Consider the following 15,811-nt stretch of genomic DNA (forward strand, 5'->3'; position numbering starts at 1 on the left):
GGATTCTTGCTACCGATCTGGACCGAAAAGCCACCTTGCATGAAGTATTCATGGACCTCTGGGTGTTCTATGGGCAGCCGAGACATTGTGGCATAGTAATAGGTTAGGTATCGGGCATAGTTGACCTTGTCATAGGCAAAACACCATGGTATCATCTGTCGGATTGCTCCTAGGTGAAGCATCCAGTTGCCTTCTCTTGAAGCTCGAACCAGGGCCAGCATGGTCTCGACCATGTCCAAGTATGACATCCAGAATGCTGTTCAGCACAGAACGTGTATGTGTCAGTGTGTGTGCGTGTGTTGGGGCACCTCAGGGTGTCTTCAAATGTGACATAGCCCCCTAGATTTCTTCCAGTAAAATTTGCACTCCAAAAGTCATTTGGCGCTCCTTCCCTTCCGAGGCCTGCCGTTCCCCAATACTGCAGTGTACGACAACATATCGGGTGTTGTTGTGTTCGGGAGAGATTGGTGAACAAATAGTGGGGTGCATTTTTTGCTGGTACACCTCTTAAAAATAAAAAAATGAGCCTAAAATGACACCTTCATGTAAAAAATGCACTTTTTCCATTTTCTCAACCAAGTGTTTCCAACTACTGTGAAACACTGGTTGGGTCAAAGTGGTCACTATACCCCCTAAAAGATTCCTTGGGGGTGTAGTTTCCAAAATAGGGTCACTTTTTGGGGTTTCCACTGTGGGGGTACCTCAGGCAGCCTTCAAATGTGACATGGCCCCCTAGATTTCTTCCAGTGAATCCGCCACCCAAAAACCACATAGCGCTCCTTCCGTGTTGAGCTGTGCTGTGTGCCCATACTTTAGTTTACGAGTACATGTGGGGTGTTTCTATAAACTGCAGAATTAGGGTAACCAAGTTTGGGTTTGCCGTTAACCCTTGCTAGGTTGCAGGTAAAATTGGATTACAATGTAATATCTGGAAAAAAAATGAAATTTTGAAATTTCGCCTTCATTCTGCTAAAATTCCTGTGGAACACCTAAAGGGTTAACAGTTTTTAAAAATGAGTTTTGAACAGCTTGAGGGGTGTAGTTTGCAAAATGGGGTAATTTATGGGTGGTTTCTGTTATGTAAGCCCCTTAAAGTGACTTCAGAAGTGACTTGGTCCTTTGAAAAGTGGGTTTTGCTGTAAATGTGAAAAATTGCGCATAAAACTATAAGCCCTATTACGTCGTAAAACAATAAGGTTTCATTTTCAAAATGATGCCAATATGAAGTAAACATGTGGGGAGTGTAAATTAATAACTATTATGGGGGGTATCAGTATTTTTGTAAAAAGCAGAGAATTTCAAAGTTAAAAAATTGCCGATTTTTCCAAAATTTCCGAATATTTAGCATTTTTTTATATAGAAAGGTAAAATATATTGACTCCCATTTAGCACTGACGTGAAGTACAATATGTCACGAGAAAACAATCTCAGAATGGCTTGGATAGGTGAAAGCGTTCCAAAGTTATTAGCCCATGAAGTGGCACAGGTCAGATTGGCTTAGGCACTTGGGTACAAATAGGCCTAGGGCTGAAGGGGTTAATAAGCTACGTATATGTAAGGGCTATCATATCAAAAAATAAACTACAGACATGCATCTACCTAAAAATACCAAAGAAAATTAGTCACTCCGGGTGGTACCGATATCTGGCCCGGCTCATGGACTATACTAGAATGTAGTAGGACAAATGCTAAGCACCAATTAATCAGCTTTTACCAAAATAATGGCCTAAAGCCATCTGAAATGTTGCAAAACTTGTTGTTATTGCTGTTGTTACGAGTTTTTACACCAATCCTGGGAAGATCTGGCAACTTTTAAGAAAATTGGGTTTATCTTAGTTGAGAGGGCATGTGGCTGAGCACAACCAATAAATATATCATTATTTACAGCCCAAAAGTGGCATAAATTATGACTGAACGCATACTCTAACCTTTGACGGAAATACTTTTATTTTGATGATGCGCTGCATTTGAAAGCTGCACTAAATTCATTAGAAAGTGCAGGCTTCTTAATGAATTTGGTGCATCTTACTCTAGCATATTGTTTTAGTGATGAGCGAGTATACTCGTTGCTCGGGTTTGCCCAAGCATGCTCGGGTGGTCTCCGAGTATTTGTGACTAGGGTTGAGCGAAACGGGTCGACCATTTTCAGAAGTCGCCGACTTTTGGCAAAGTCGGGTTTCATGAAACCCGACCCGACCCCTGTGTGGGGTCGGCCATGAGGTCGGCGATCTTCCGAATCTGGTATCGGAATTCCGATACCGAGTTCCGATATGTTTGCGATATCGGAAATCGGTATCGGAATCCACATTTAAGTGTAAAATAAAGAATTAAAATAAAAAATATTGATATACTCACCTCTCCGACGAGCCCTGGTAGTAATCAGCATCTTCTGTTCCTAAGAATGAGCGCGTTCAGGGCCTTAGAAGACGTCACGGCTTTGTGATTGGTCGCGGCGGCCCACGTGACCGCTCAGCGACCAATCACAAGCCGTGACGTAATTCTCTCAGGTCCTAAATTCCTCATTCTAGGAATTTAGGCCATGAGAATTACGTCACGGCTTGTGATTGGTCGCTGAGCGGTCACGTGGGCGGCCGCGACCAATCACAAAGCCGTGACGTCATCTAAGGCCCTGAACGCGCTCATTCTTAAGAAGAAAGGCTGCCGGAAAGAAGCCGAGGGTGAGTATATTCCTATTAGGTATATACTCACCCTCGTACGTGCCCTGCTTCTTTCCGGCAGCCTTCCTTCTTAAGAATGAGCGTGTTCAGGGCCTTAGATGACGTCACTGCTTTGTGATTGGTCGCGGCGGCCCACGTGACCGCTCAGCGACCAATCACAAGCCGTGACGTAATTCTCATGGCCTAAATTCCTAGAATGAGGAATTTAGGACCTGAGAGAATTACGTCACGGCTTGTGATTGGTCGCTGAGCGGTCACGTGGGCCGCCGCGACCAATCACAAAGCCGTGACGTCATCTAAGGCCCTGAACGCGCTCATTCTTAGGAACGGAAGATGCCGATTACTACCAGGGCTCGTCAGAGGGTGAGTATATCAATATTTTTTATTTTAATTCTTTATTTTACACTTAAATATGGATCCCAGGGCCTGAAGGAGAGTTTCCTCTCCTTCAGACCCTGGGAACCATAGTATCCCATTGCACTGCATTGGGTTTCGCGTTTCGGCCGACCCCGACCCCGACTTTTTTATAGGATCGGCCGATTTCACTCGACCCGACTTTTGAGAAAGTCGGGTTTCGTGAAACCCGACCCGATCCTATAAAAATAAAAGTCGCTCAACCCTATTTGTGACTGCTCGGAGATTTAGTTTTTGTCTCTGTAGCCGCATGATTTGCAACTCCTAGACAGCTTGAATACATATGGGGATTCCCTAGAAACCAGGCAACCCCCACATGTACTCAGGCTGTCTTGCAGTCATAAATCATGCAGCTGCGTCAACAAACACTAAATCTCCGAGCACTCAAAACACTCTAGTACTTCTGGGCACTCCAGAGACATGGCCTATGTAAGGAAGGCTGGTACCTGACCACTGCTGACAAGACGTATAAGATGAAACATCAACACTGCTGAGTAGGGTTGAGCGACTTTTACTTTTTCAGGATCGAGTCGGGTTTCGCGAAACCCGACTTTGTCAAAAGTCGGGTCGGGTGAAATCGGCCGATCATTGCGAAAAGTCGGGGGCCGACTGAAACACGAAACCCAATGCAAGTCAATGGGGAATAAAAGTCGGCAGTGAGGGGAGGACAGGAAAACACCTACAGAGCCCATTTTAATGTCAAAAACATCAATTATTGTTACTTAAGCTTGTCAATCTTAATTAACCTTATAATAATAGTTAGGTATTGAAAATTGGGGGTCATTTGGTTAAAGTTGTGGGGGGGGGAGGGCTGGCTCAATTTTTTCTTGGGCCCAGGAAATGTGGAATACGTCACGGCGGTGGAGCAGGGAGAGGTAAGTATTTCAACTTTGCAAGTGCTGTGATCCAGAGCAAGCAGGGGGGCCCACTCGTTTGCATTGGCACTGGCACAGGGCCCCTCAAAGTACGGCGTTGTGTTTGACGGCGGGGGCGCCTCCCACCAGCAGTGACACTTTTGCGTACTATGACGGGCCCTGTGACAGTGACGTCGCCAACGAGTATGCCCCCCCACCTGATGAAGGAACCTGCACTTTCATATGTCCCCGTGTAAGGTGGTATAGTATGCGGGAAGGGGGACCTGACTTTCAGCAGGGTCAGATTCTGGCTGTGAAGAGTGCAAGGGGAATGTAGTGGTCCAGGTCAATGTACCAGCAGACCCATCAAGCAGTGGCTGGGTAATAGGCAGGATGAGGAGGAAACACAGATATAGGCCCAAAATAAAAAAGGAGGCTAAAAGCAGAAAAAAATTGGTAACAGGAGTAAACAGGCAGCATTGCTTTGTTCAGTGGAGGACAACAACAAGCAGCAGCAGACACTGTTAGTAGGGCCCAACCAAACTAGTAGGGCAAATACAGTTTCAAATTCTAAATACAGGCCGAAAGCCTGTAGATTGAAACTCAGCTTTGTTTCTTTGAGGAAACCAAGAGGCAGCAGCAGACATCACTACGCCCAAACCAAGAACCAGGGCAAATGCAGTTTCATATTGTTGATAGAGGCCGAAAGCCTGTAGATTGAAACTCAGCTTTGTTTCTTTGAGGAAACCAAGAGGCAGCAGCAGACGTCACTAGGCCCAAACCAAGAACCAGGCCAAATGCAGTTTCATATTGTTGATAGAGGCCGAAAGCCTGTAGATTCAAACTCAGCTTTGTTTCTTTGAGGAAACCAAGAGGCAGCAGCAGCAGACGTCACTAGGCCCAAACCAAGAACCAGGCCAAATGCAGTTTCATATTGTTGATAGAGGCCGAAAGCCTGTAGATTCAAACTCAGCTTTGTTTAGTAGAGGTAGAGTGGGCGCACCTACCTGTCCAGGCAAACGGCACTTGCACGGGTGCTTGCGCCAAGTGGTGACCACGGTCCTGTGGGGGGAGTCAGCCCATTTAGGGAGGTATAAAAATGGCCTATGGTGGACATTCTGCAGCTGCAAATGGAGGAATTGGCAAAGTCAGTAAGAGGAGGGCAAAAGCGAGTCATTTATCACCCAAGCTACGTGTCAGCAGGGGAAGGTGGGGCAAAAGAATTGGCAATCCATGATTGGTTCATTTTAATGAAGGTTAGATCATCTACATTTTGGGTAGCCAGACGTGTCCTTTTTTTGGTCAGTATTGAACCAGCAGCACTGAAGACTCTTTCTGAAAGCACACTGGCAGCAGGGCAAGCGAGCTCCTGTAATGCATATTCTGCCAATTCGGGCCAGGTGTCTAGTTTAGATGCCCAGTAATCAAAGGGGAATGACCTGTGAGGGAGAATATCGATAAGGGATGAAAAATAGTTTGTAACCATACTGGACAAATGCTGTCTCCTGTCACTTTGAATAGATGCAGCAGTCCCTGTTGTGTCAGAGGTCATTGAAAAATCACTCCACAACCTTGTCAGAAAACCCCTCTGTCCAACGCCACTTCGGATTTCGGCACCTCTAGCACCTCTGTCATGTTGCCCCCTATGGCAAATGTGAGGACCATCACCGCCTCTGTGTGCTGGGAATGCCTGAACCAAACGGTCTACAAGAGTTGCTTGTTTGGTAGCCAATATTTGCTCAAGGTTCTCATGTGGCATGATGTTTTGCATTTTCCCTTTATAGCGTGGATCCAGGAGGCAGGCCTATCAGTAATCGTCATCGGTTATCATTTTGACAATGCGGGGGTCCCTTTTTAGAATACGCAAGGCATACTCAGCCATGTGGGCCAATGTTCCTGGTGTCAATTCACTGGTCCTGCTGGGTTGAGGAGCACTTTCTTGGAAATCCACATCACAAGTGTCCCGCAAGAAACCTGTACCTGACCTTGCAATGCCGCCAGTTTCAAGTGGCCCCTGAGAAGCATCCTCCTCCCATACATAGTCATCCCCATCATCCTCCTCCTCATCCTCTTCGACCGCCACCTCGTCCTGGACAGTTCCCTGACCAGACAATGGCTGACTGTCATCAAGGATTCCCTCCTCCTCGGCTGCAGACGCCAGCTCCTTGATGTGCATCAAACTTTGCATCAGCAGACGCATAAGTGGGATGCTCATGCTTATGATGGCGTCGTCTGCACTTGCCAGCCGTGTGCATTCCTCGAAACACTGAAGGACTTGACAGAGGTCTTGTAGCTTGGACCACTGCACACCAGACAACTCCATGTCTGCCATCCAACTGCCTGCCCGTGTATGCGTATCCTCCCACAAATACATGACAGCATGCCTCTGTTCACACAGCCTCTGAACCATGTGCAGTGTGGAGTTCCACCTTGTTGCAATGTCAATAATTAGGCGGTGCTGTGGAAGATTGAGCGATCGCTGATGGTTCAGCATATGGCTGGAGTGTACGGGCGACCGGCGGATGTGCGAGCAAAGTCTTCGCACCTTCAGGAGCCGGGCTGGTAACTCCGGATAATTTTTAAGAAAGCACTGCACCACCAGGTTCAAAGTGTGAGCCAGGCAAGGTATGTGTTTGAGTTGTGAAAGGGCTATGGCAGCCATAAAATTCCTTCCATTATCACTGACTACCTTGCCTGCCTCAAGATGTACACTGCCCAGCCATGACTGAGTTTCTTGCTGCAAGAACTCGGCCAGAACTTCCGCGGTGTGTCTGTTGTCGCCCAAACACTTCATTTCAAACACGGCCTGCTGACGCTTCCCACTAGCTGTTCCGTAATGGGACACCTCGTGTGCAACACTGGCAGCTGCGGATGGAGTGGTTGTGCGACAGCGCTCTGTGGATGAGCTTTCGCTTCTGGAGGAGGAGGAGGAGGAAGTGGAGTGGCGAACGTCTATAGCCAACTGTTTCCTAGATCGTGGACTAGGCAGAACTGTCCCACTATTGCTGTCCCCTGTGGACCCTGCATCCACGACATTAACCCAGTGCGCCGTGATGGACACGTAACGTCCCTGGCCATGCCTACTGGTCCATGCATCTGTTGTGAGGTGCACCTTCCCACTGACAGACTGCCTCAGTGCATGGACAATGCGGTCTTTGACTTGCTGGTGGAGGGCTGGGATGGCTTTTCTCGCAAAGAAGTGGCGACTGGGTAGGTCATAGCGTGGTACTGCGTAGGCCATCAGGGCTTTGAAAGCTTCGCTTTCAACCAACCGGTAAGGCATCATCTCTAACGAGATAAGTCTGGCAATGTGGGCGTTCAAACCCTGTGTTCGCGGATGACAGGATGAGTACTTTCGTTTCTTAACAAGAGTCTCTTCTAGGGTGAGCTGGACTGGAGAGCTGCCTATGGTGGAACTAGCGGTGCTGGTGGTGGTTGTGGTCATGGCAGATTGAGAGTGAGTTGGTGATGTTGGCCTACATACAGTGCTTCCTACCAATAACCTTCTGACTCCCTGACTGCTTTGGCCCAGCGATGATCCCTCCACATTTGCTGCTGGTGTCCTAACCGGTGGGCTTACAGTGAGGGAAGCAATGTTGCGGTGCTGACTACCTTCATTCAGACCTGGTGCACCAATGGTACAGGACGTTAGGTAGTTAGTCCAGGCTTGCAAGTGCATGCTGTTTAAATGTCTACGCATGCACGTTGTATTTAAATTGTTAAGAATCTTCCCTCTTCTTAAAGTTCTTTGAGCATTTTTTACAGATCACTTTTGACTGATCATTGGGATCTTGGTCAAAAAAATGCCACACTGCACTCTTCCTGCTATGGAATTCCTTTTCAGGCATTGCACGCTGTGCAACTTTCACAGGATGGCCACGCTGTCCTAAAACTGGTTTTGTCAAACTTTTTTGCCTGATACGGGCCTGCCACATGACAGCTGTTGCGATGTAGATTGGTGCTGCTGTGGATAACCCTCCTCCGCTTCTGAGCTACTGGCAGCGCCACCCTCTTCCCCCAATGGCTGCCAATCTGGGTCAACAACTGGGTCATCTATCACCTCCTCCTCCTCAATGTCATGTGCACCTTCCTCAGTGTCACCGTGTAAGGTGCTATAGCGTTCGGGACAGGGCACCATAGTCTCATCAGGGTCAGATTCTGGCTCAGCAAACTGCGAGGGCAATGTAGTGATCTGACTCAATGGAACAGCATCATAATCTAGCTGTGGCTGTGCATCAGTGCACTCCATGTCCGATTCTTCTTGTAATTGGCAGGGTACAATTTCCCTTTCTAACCCAGGCACAGTATGTGTAAAGAGCTCCATGGAGTAACCTGTTGTGTCGCCTGACGCATCCTTCACTTTTGGTTTGGGAGAAGGACACAAGGAAATGTCTTGTTCCTGACCGGGAGCATCCACTGACAACTGGCTGCTGTGACATTTTGAACTTTGGGAAGAGGAGGCCAAAGAGCTAGAGGCTGAGTCAGCAAGGAAAGCCAAAACTTTTTCCTGCTGCTCCGGCTTTAAAAGCTGTTTTCCTACTCCCAGGTAAGGGAGCCTTGTGTAGCCAGACGATGACGCAGGCTCAACACCTCCAGCTTTAGGTGCTACTGTGCTTTTGCCACTACCACCAGATGCAGCACCACCATCAGTACCAGCTGACAACCCCCGCCCACGGCCTCTTCCACCAGACTTCCTCATTTTTGGGGGGGAGACACAGAACCACAACTGTGGCCCAGTGGTATAACAGTAAACTATAAACGTGGCAGAAAGTGGCTGCCTTATATATACGACACACTAGCAGTACAGCAGAATATACACTGTGTGCGAATTTTAATCTCCCTTTTTTTTTGGGGGGGGAGACACAGAACCACAACTCTGGCCCAGTGGTATAACAGTAAACTATGAATGTGGCAGAAAGTGGCTGCCTGATATATACGACAAACTAGTAGTACAGCAGAATATACACTGTGTGCAAATTTTAATCTCCCTTTTTTTGGGGGGGAGACACAGAACCACAACTGTGGCCCAGTGGTATAACAGTAAACTATGAACGTGGCAGAAAGTGGCTGCCTGATATATACGACACACTAGCAGTACAGCAGAATATACACTGTGTGCGAATTTTAATCTCCCTTTTTTTTGGGGGGAGACACAGAACCACAACTCTGGCCCAGTGGTATAACAGTAAACTTTGAATGTGGCAGAAAGTGGCTGCCTGATATATACGACACACTAGCAGTACAGCAGAATATACACTGTGTGCGAATTTTAATCTCCCTTTTTTTTGGGGGGAGACACAGAACCACAACTCTGGCCCAGTGGTATAACAGTAAACTATGAACGTGGCAGAAAGTGGCTGCCTGATATATACGACACACTAGCAGTACAGCAGAATATACACTGTGTGCAAATTTTAATCTCCCTTTTTTTGGGGGGAGACACAGAACCACAACTCTGGCTCAGTGGTATAACACAACACTATGACCGTGCCAGAAAGTGGCTGGAATTATTATTTCAAAAAATAAAAAATAAATAAATAACAAGCTCCCTAGAATGAGCTCAGGACAAGTATGGCAGCAATAAAAAGGACTGCTGAACACAAAAAATGTGGACAAATAAACAAGATAGGTAACTGTGCAGAAAGGAGCAACAGGAATTTTGCTTTTAAAAAAGCAGTTGGTTTGCACAGCACCGTGCACACAGCTATGCAGCTGCTGCACTAAAATATGACCTCCACTGTCCCTGCACAAAAAGGTGATGTGGGACAGTGAAAATCGCTCCAGCACAAGCGGTTTGGGGGTTTATATTTCCTCCCTAACTCTGTCCCTGCTTCTGACTAACTGCAGCAACACCTCTCCCTATGCTCAGATCGGCAGAAGTAAGATGGCGGTCGGCGTGCACGCCCCTTTATACCCCCTGTGACACCGCAGACAGCAAGCCAATCACTGCCATGCCCTTCTCTAAGATGGTGGGGACCGAGACCTATGTCATCACGCTGCCCACACTCTGCGTCCTCCTTCATTGGATGAAAAACGGCGGTGACAGCGTCATATGAAACGCGACTTTGGCGCTCTGATCGTGTACCGCATGGCCGATCCCACACTAGGATCGGTTCGGGTTTCATGAAACCCGACTTTGCCTAAAAGTTGCCGATTTATGAAAATGACCGATCCGTTTCGCTCAACCCTACTGCTGAGCCAAGAGATACCAGAAGACAGTTTTTTTCAAAAGAATTTATGGGCTGATGAGTTGAGAAAATACTTAAAGATCCTTTCTTCCAGTCATTGGCTTATTTCTATTGAGGTCTCTAGTCTTCTCCCCTACTAGCATTGAATAGCATTGCACTTGATTAGGTCTTTTTGATTTGTACATTTTGTGGGGTTTTTTGTGACCTCCATGCAATCCTAAATATAGTTGATTCATGCTTAATTCATTACTATAGGGGTTGACTGGGACACATTGTCTACATGAACAGGTCAGCTTGACATTTGATTATAGTTGCTATTGTTATTATCTATCCTCATGAGTGATTGCTATATGCTATTTTGTGATCCTGTCATAGCTTACTACTAATTGTTATTTGTCTACTAAAATCTGATAGTCACCCTTTAACCTTGTGGGGCACGGGGTGGACTACCATGATGTTTACATGTTTTTCATTGTTTTTATTGTTTGTGGATTTGTGTGTCCTAGTGTTCAAATAAAGCTATATATTTTATCATTGTTTTATTGGTCTGAGTATTGAAACAGGTGTGCACACCGTCATGTGTCTGGTCTTTCTTGCTTTTTCTAGATCTTTACTTCAACTCAAACATTAAAAGTGGAGGCGGTGTAGTTCTATTGCTTGGTATTATTAAAGATAAGCCAGTTGGACTTACTTTTGGTTTGAAGATTGACTTACAGTTAACTCCCAAACCCACTGTCAGTTTTTAGAAGACACGTTCTTCAAGCAGTGGTACAGGAAAAATTCTGTATCTTTCAAGAAATCCATGATTTTTATGCATGACAACACTTCACTACATGCATCAAAGTCTCAGCTGCTTGGCAAGCCAGCAAAGGCCTTAAAGATTAAATAATAATGACATGGCCTCCATCTCACCTGAACAAAATCCTATTGGGAACTTGTATGCCCTTCTTAAAAGAGAGATTTACAGTGAAGGAAAACAGTACACCTCTCTGACTAGTTTGGACTGTGGTTGTGCAGCCCAAAAAGTTGATTGTGAACAGACTAAGAAACTAACAGACTCCATGGACGGAAGGTGTATGACTATTATTGAAAAGAAGGGTGGCTATAATGGTCACTGATACTTTTTTTTAATAATGTCAGAAATATATTTTTGGACACTTTGAGTTGTGTGGTTATTATTCTCACTTTAGAAGATCAAAATATACAATTGAGATGGGAAAACGTATGTTTTCATTAAGTTACATGATAATTCTGCACACAGAGATACTCTCCTAAAGAAAGAGAAAACCTCACATTTTTACTCTTCTAAATATTCAGATTTCAGGTATATTAACATTTTGAATTGACAAACAGCACTGTAATTGTTCTATAACAAAATTAATCATTAGACAATTTGTACTTTTGATAATTGTGCACACAGTGTATATAGAAGGTTCACAGACTGTTGAATTGTATCCTATTTCATACATTTGTGTTTTTTTGTGAGTTTTCATTTCATACCTTGGTAGAGAGCAACTTTGTCAAATATATTTCCTTTACTTTAAACTTATGTTTGCCTTTGTTTTCAGAGTTTTGTGGCTCATTTTCCTCAGATTCAGGCATTTCCTAGAAAGAAAATAATATTTGTGATTAGTCCTAACATTTTGCTCTTGAGTTAAATTGTATATGCATGTATTATACATGTTAAGGAGTGTTCTGGTAATAAAAGTGATATGATAAAAATGGATCAAAACACCTATGGATCAGTCTTTATTTTTACAGGTTCCTTACTAAAGGTTGCCCACTACTAGACAATCCTTCTTTATACACTAAAGCGTGCTCAATAAATAATAAAAAAAAACTGTATTTTCACTTTCAAGTTTTTGAGCGCTTCAGCCAATTAGCTGCCACTGATGGGATTGCAGTCTTCACAGTTCCATCAGACAAAACTCAGTAGACAGGATCTTGAATTTGGGACACACATATATTAGCATGAGCAGTCATTGGCAAAAAAGAACTTCAGAAATGTGGAGGCTGCAGAAAGTCCGGGAGATGACTGCCAGATTTTTTATGGGACGCTGTAGCATTTACGAAGCGGTTGCCCATTAGTGGAAAACCCATTTAAACACTTTTATAATATTGTAGTCTTAACACCAACTTATCATTCAGAAATGGGTTCCAGTAAATTCAGTAAGTGAAAAGAAAAAATTAAAAGAAAAAACTGTGCTGTGATGGGACACCTGAGTATATGCTGAACTTTTTCTGCATAGCATTGTCTCCTTCCTGTCTTCTATCTGTGTGGGACTATGTCACCTTGTGATGCACCGATCTCATGTCACACTTCACATTCAGTCTTCACACTTTTCTTATGTTCATGTTGCAAAATGTTTCTCAAATTTTAGTTGGAAATATTAAAGTCACAGCATTTTCTTTATTAAAAATCAGTAAAAACAGCAAATGGGGAGAAAGCCTCTTTTTTTTAAGGTGATCCTGCAAGGTCCAATGACACTTTTAGACTACTTTCATGCAACTTGACAGTTAAGTTACATGATAGGAATAGTAATTTACGTTTTTTAAATACTAATAGGGCACCAAGCGCCCCATGGTATGTCATTTTCACATGTGTAAAATTAATCTAAGGTGACCTGTCAATCATGTCCCCATCACTGATCAATGGACCATTTCTGTTTCAAATACTTTTAAGGGACAGTTCATAAAAAAAAAATCATACTTCCAATTTGAATTGTACTATCAAGAATACAATATGAGTAATTGTAGAACTGTGTATTTTCATAAAACGTGATTTATGAATGTGACATACCAACTGGTCACTCTTTAATCTTTTTAAATTACAAAAAAAACCTGCCCTAATGCTCCTATCATGTCACTTATCTAATAAAGGTTCTAATCCTGGGAGCTGAAATGCGTTATACATATTTAAACTAATCTTTTTAATACTGGAACCTGCATAATATACACATGACAGCGCCTGCAGTGTGTTTTTACTCAGGTCCCATTGCATTTTAGATGTTTATTCACATATTCCAGTATTATGCTTATTGTTTTATAGAACTGTATATCTAGGAGAAAAAACAACATATTCAGTACCTAGCTGTATACCAATTAACCACTAAACTCCACTAACAGCCCAATGCAGAGCAGAGCCATGCCAGGGAAGAGAGATGTCAGAGGGGGTGCAAACTTTAATTATGTCTGGTTGATTTAACTACAGCTACAGAATTCTGAGTAATCTTGGTGAGTAAATGCCTCATCAAACTAGTCCAGGTTTATTAGCATGCAGCAAGGCGCCATATGTAACTTAATTCTTCTACTTTACCTGCTGTTCCATGAAACAATAATCATATTGTCAAAAACATGAAGAAATGTTTAAAAGGTCATTGAAGCAGTTTAACCCCTTAATGACCAGAGGTGTTTTTGATTTTGCATTTTCATTTTTTGCTCCCCTTCTTCCCGGAGCCATAATTGTCTATTTTTTGGTCAAAATGACCCCAGGCAATTATGAGTTAATAGGCACCAAACATGTATATTTTTTTTTATTTAAGAGGTGAAAAAAAATTCCAAAATTTGGTAAAAACAAAATTGCTCCATTTTCCGATACCCGTAGCCTCTCCATTTTTCATGATCTCGGGTGGGTGAGGGCTTATTTTTTGTGAACCGAGCCAGCTATTAGATGCACAAGTCAGCTGTTCAAAACAGCTGACATGTGCCGGAAAAGATGTGGGCTCAGCGCCGCAGCCCACATCAAAGGGAGGGAGTATGACATCGGCGTACTATTAAGCCTGATTTCGGAAATGTGTTAAAAGTATCAGGGGGCTTGACAGGTTCCCTTCAATGAGTGTTATGATAACAAAATATGGTTAGAAAATCTTCATGTATCTGACAACTGTTTAATTCCAATAATATTGTAAATGCTACACCCTCTAGAATAGAATGTTTAAATATTAAATATATACACCATAAACAGTGGAATGTTTATAAACTGTATTCACTTACCAAATGGCAGTATTGATCCTTGGAATATTCAATATCTAAATAAAATTTGATAGAAAGCATAATTTAGCTAAAAGTTGCCCATGCTATCAAACATTAAACAGAATCTGTGCCAGTTTTTTTCCACCTAATCAAATATTATATTGGAGGCTATGTGGGGGTCATGCTATATATAGAAAGCTATGTGGGGGTCATGCTATATATAAAAAACTATGTGAGGGCTCATGCTGTATTTTGGATACTATGTGGGGGCTCATGTTGTATATAAATGGCTATGTGGGCGCTAATGCTGTAGATAGGGGGCACATACTGTATACAGGAGGCTGTGTGGTTATTCATAGTGTATATAGGGCTGTGTCGGGGCTCATACTATACACAGGAAGCGGTGTATAGGCTCATACTGTATATAGGGCTCTGTGCTGGGGTTCATACTACATACAAGAGGCTGTGTGGAGGCTCATACTGAATATAGGGTGCTGAGTGGAGGCTCATGCTGTATGTTGGGAGCTATGTGGGGGCTCATGCTGTATATAGGAGGCTATGTGGGGGCTCATGCTGTTATATAAGGAGGATATGTGGGGCTCATACTGTATATAGGGTGGTGTATGAGGGCTCGATAAAATTAATTAATTGCCCGCCCCTGTTCTAGATGGTGCCCTACTGGGTTTAATTTATGCCACATGCTTGTTCCCAACCAATTCCCAGCGGAATGTTACATCAAATATATAACATTACTAGCTGAAGAGCCCGGCGTTGCCTGGGCATAGTAAATATCTGTGGTTAGTTATAGTACCTCACTTCTCTTATTTTCCCATCACGCCTCTCATTTTCCCCATCACATCTTTCATTTTCCCCCTCACATCTCTCATTTTCTCCCTCACACCTCTCATTTTCCCCCTCACTCCTCTCATTCCCCCCCTAACACTTGTCATTTCGACCTCACATCTGTCATTTTCCGATCACTCCACTATTTTCCCTCACTCCTCCCATTTTGCACTCACACCTTTTCATTTTCACCTCACACCTCTCATTTTCACCTCAGTATATACATGTTTGTCATCTCCCTTATATATAGTATACACCTGTATGTCATCTCCTGTATATAGTATATACCTGTATGTCATCTCCCCTGTATATAGTATATACCTGCTGTGTGTCATGTCCGCTGTATATAGTATATACCTGTATGTCATCTCCTCCTATATATAGTATATACCTGTATGTAATCTCCTCCTGTATATAGTATATACCTGTGTGTCATCTCCCCTGTAAATAGTATATACCTGTGTGTCATCTCCTCCTGTATATAGTATATATCTGTATGTCATCTCCTCCTGTATTAGACCTCGTTCACACGTTATTTGGTCAGTATTTTTACCTCAGTATTTGTAAGCTAAATTGGCAGCCTGATAAATCCCCAGCCAACAGTAAGCCCACCCCCTGGCAGTATATATTAGCTCACACATACACATAATAGACTGGTCATGTGACTGACAGCTGCCGGATTCCTATATGGTACATTTGTTGCTCTTGTAGTTTGTCTGCTTATTAATCAGATTTTTATTTTTGAAGGATAATACCAGACTTGTGTGTGTTTTAGGGCGAGTTTCGTGTGTCAAGTTGTGTGTGTTGAGTTGCGTGTGGCGACATGCATGTAGCGACTTTTGTGAGACGAGTTTTGTGTGGC

The 15,811-nt window shown here is 43.7% G+C and overlaps 1 protein-coding gene across 1 annotated transcript in view; it reads right to left on the reverse strand.

Moving 5' to 3' along the window:
* The window catches only part of PLXNC1 (plexin C1), a 551,210-nt gene that overhangs the window by 97,273 nt on the left and 438,126 nt on the right, over nucleotides 1-15,811 (reverse strand). Inside the window, exons 25-26 of the mRNA XM_077265401.1 lie at nucleotides 14,128-14,162; nucleotides 11,635-11,739 (exon numbers count right to left, since the gene is read on the reverse strand). Of these exons, the coding sequence (XP_077121516.1) occupies nucleotides 11,635-11,739; nucleotides 14,128-14,162 (140 nt within the window). The remainder of the gene's footprint in view (nucleotides 1-11,634; nucleotides 11,740-14,127; nucleotides 14,163-15,811) is intronic.

This window comes from Ranitomeya variabilis, chromosome 5 (assembly GCF_051348905.1).
Source record: "Ranitomeya variabilis isolate aRanVar5 chromosome 5, aRanVar5.hap1, whole genome shotgun sequence".
Classification (NCBI taxonomy): Eukaryota; Metazoa; Chordata; class Amphibia; order Anura; family Dendrobatidae; genus Ranitomeya; species Ranitomeya variabilis.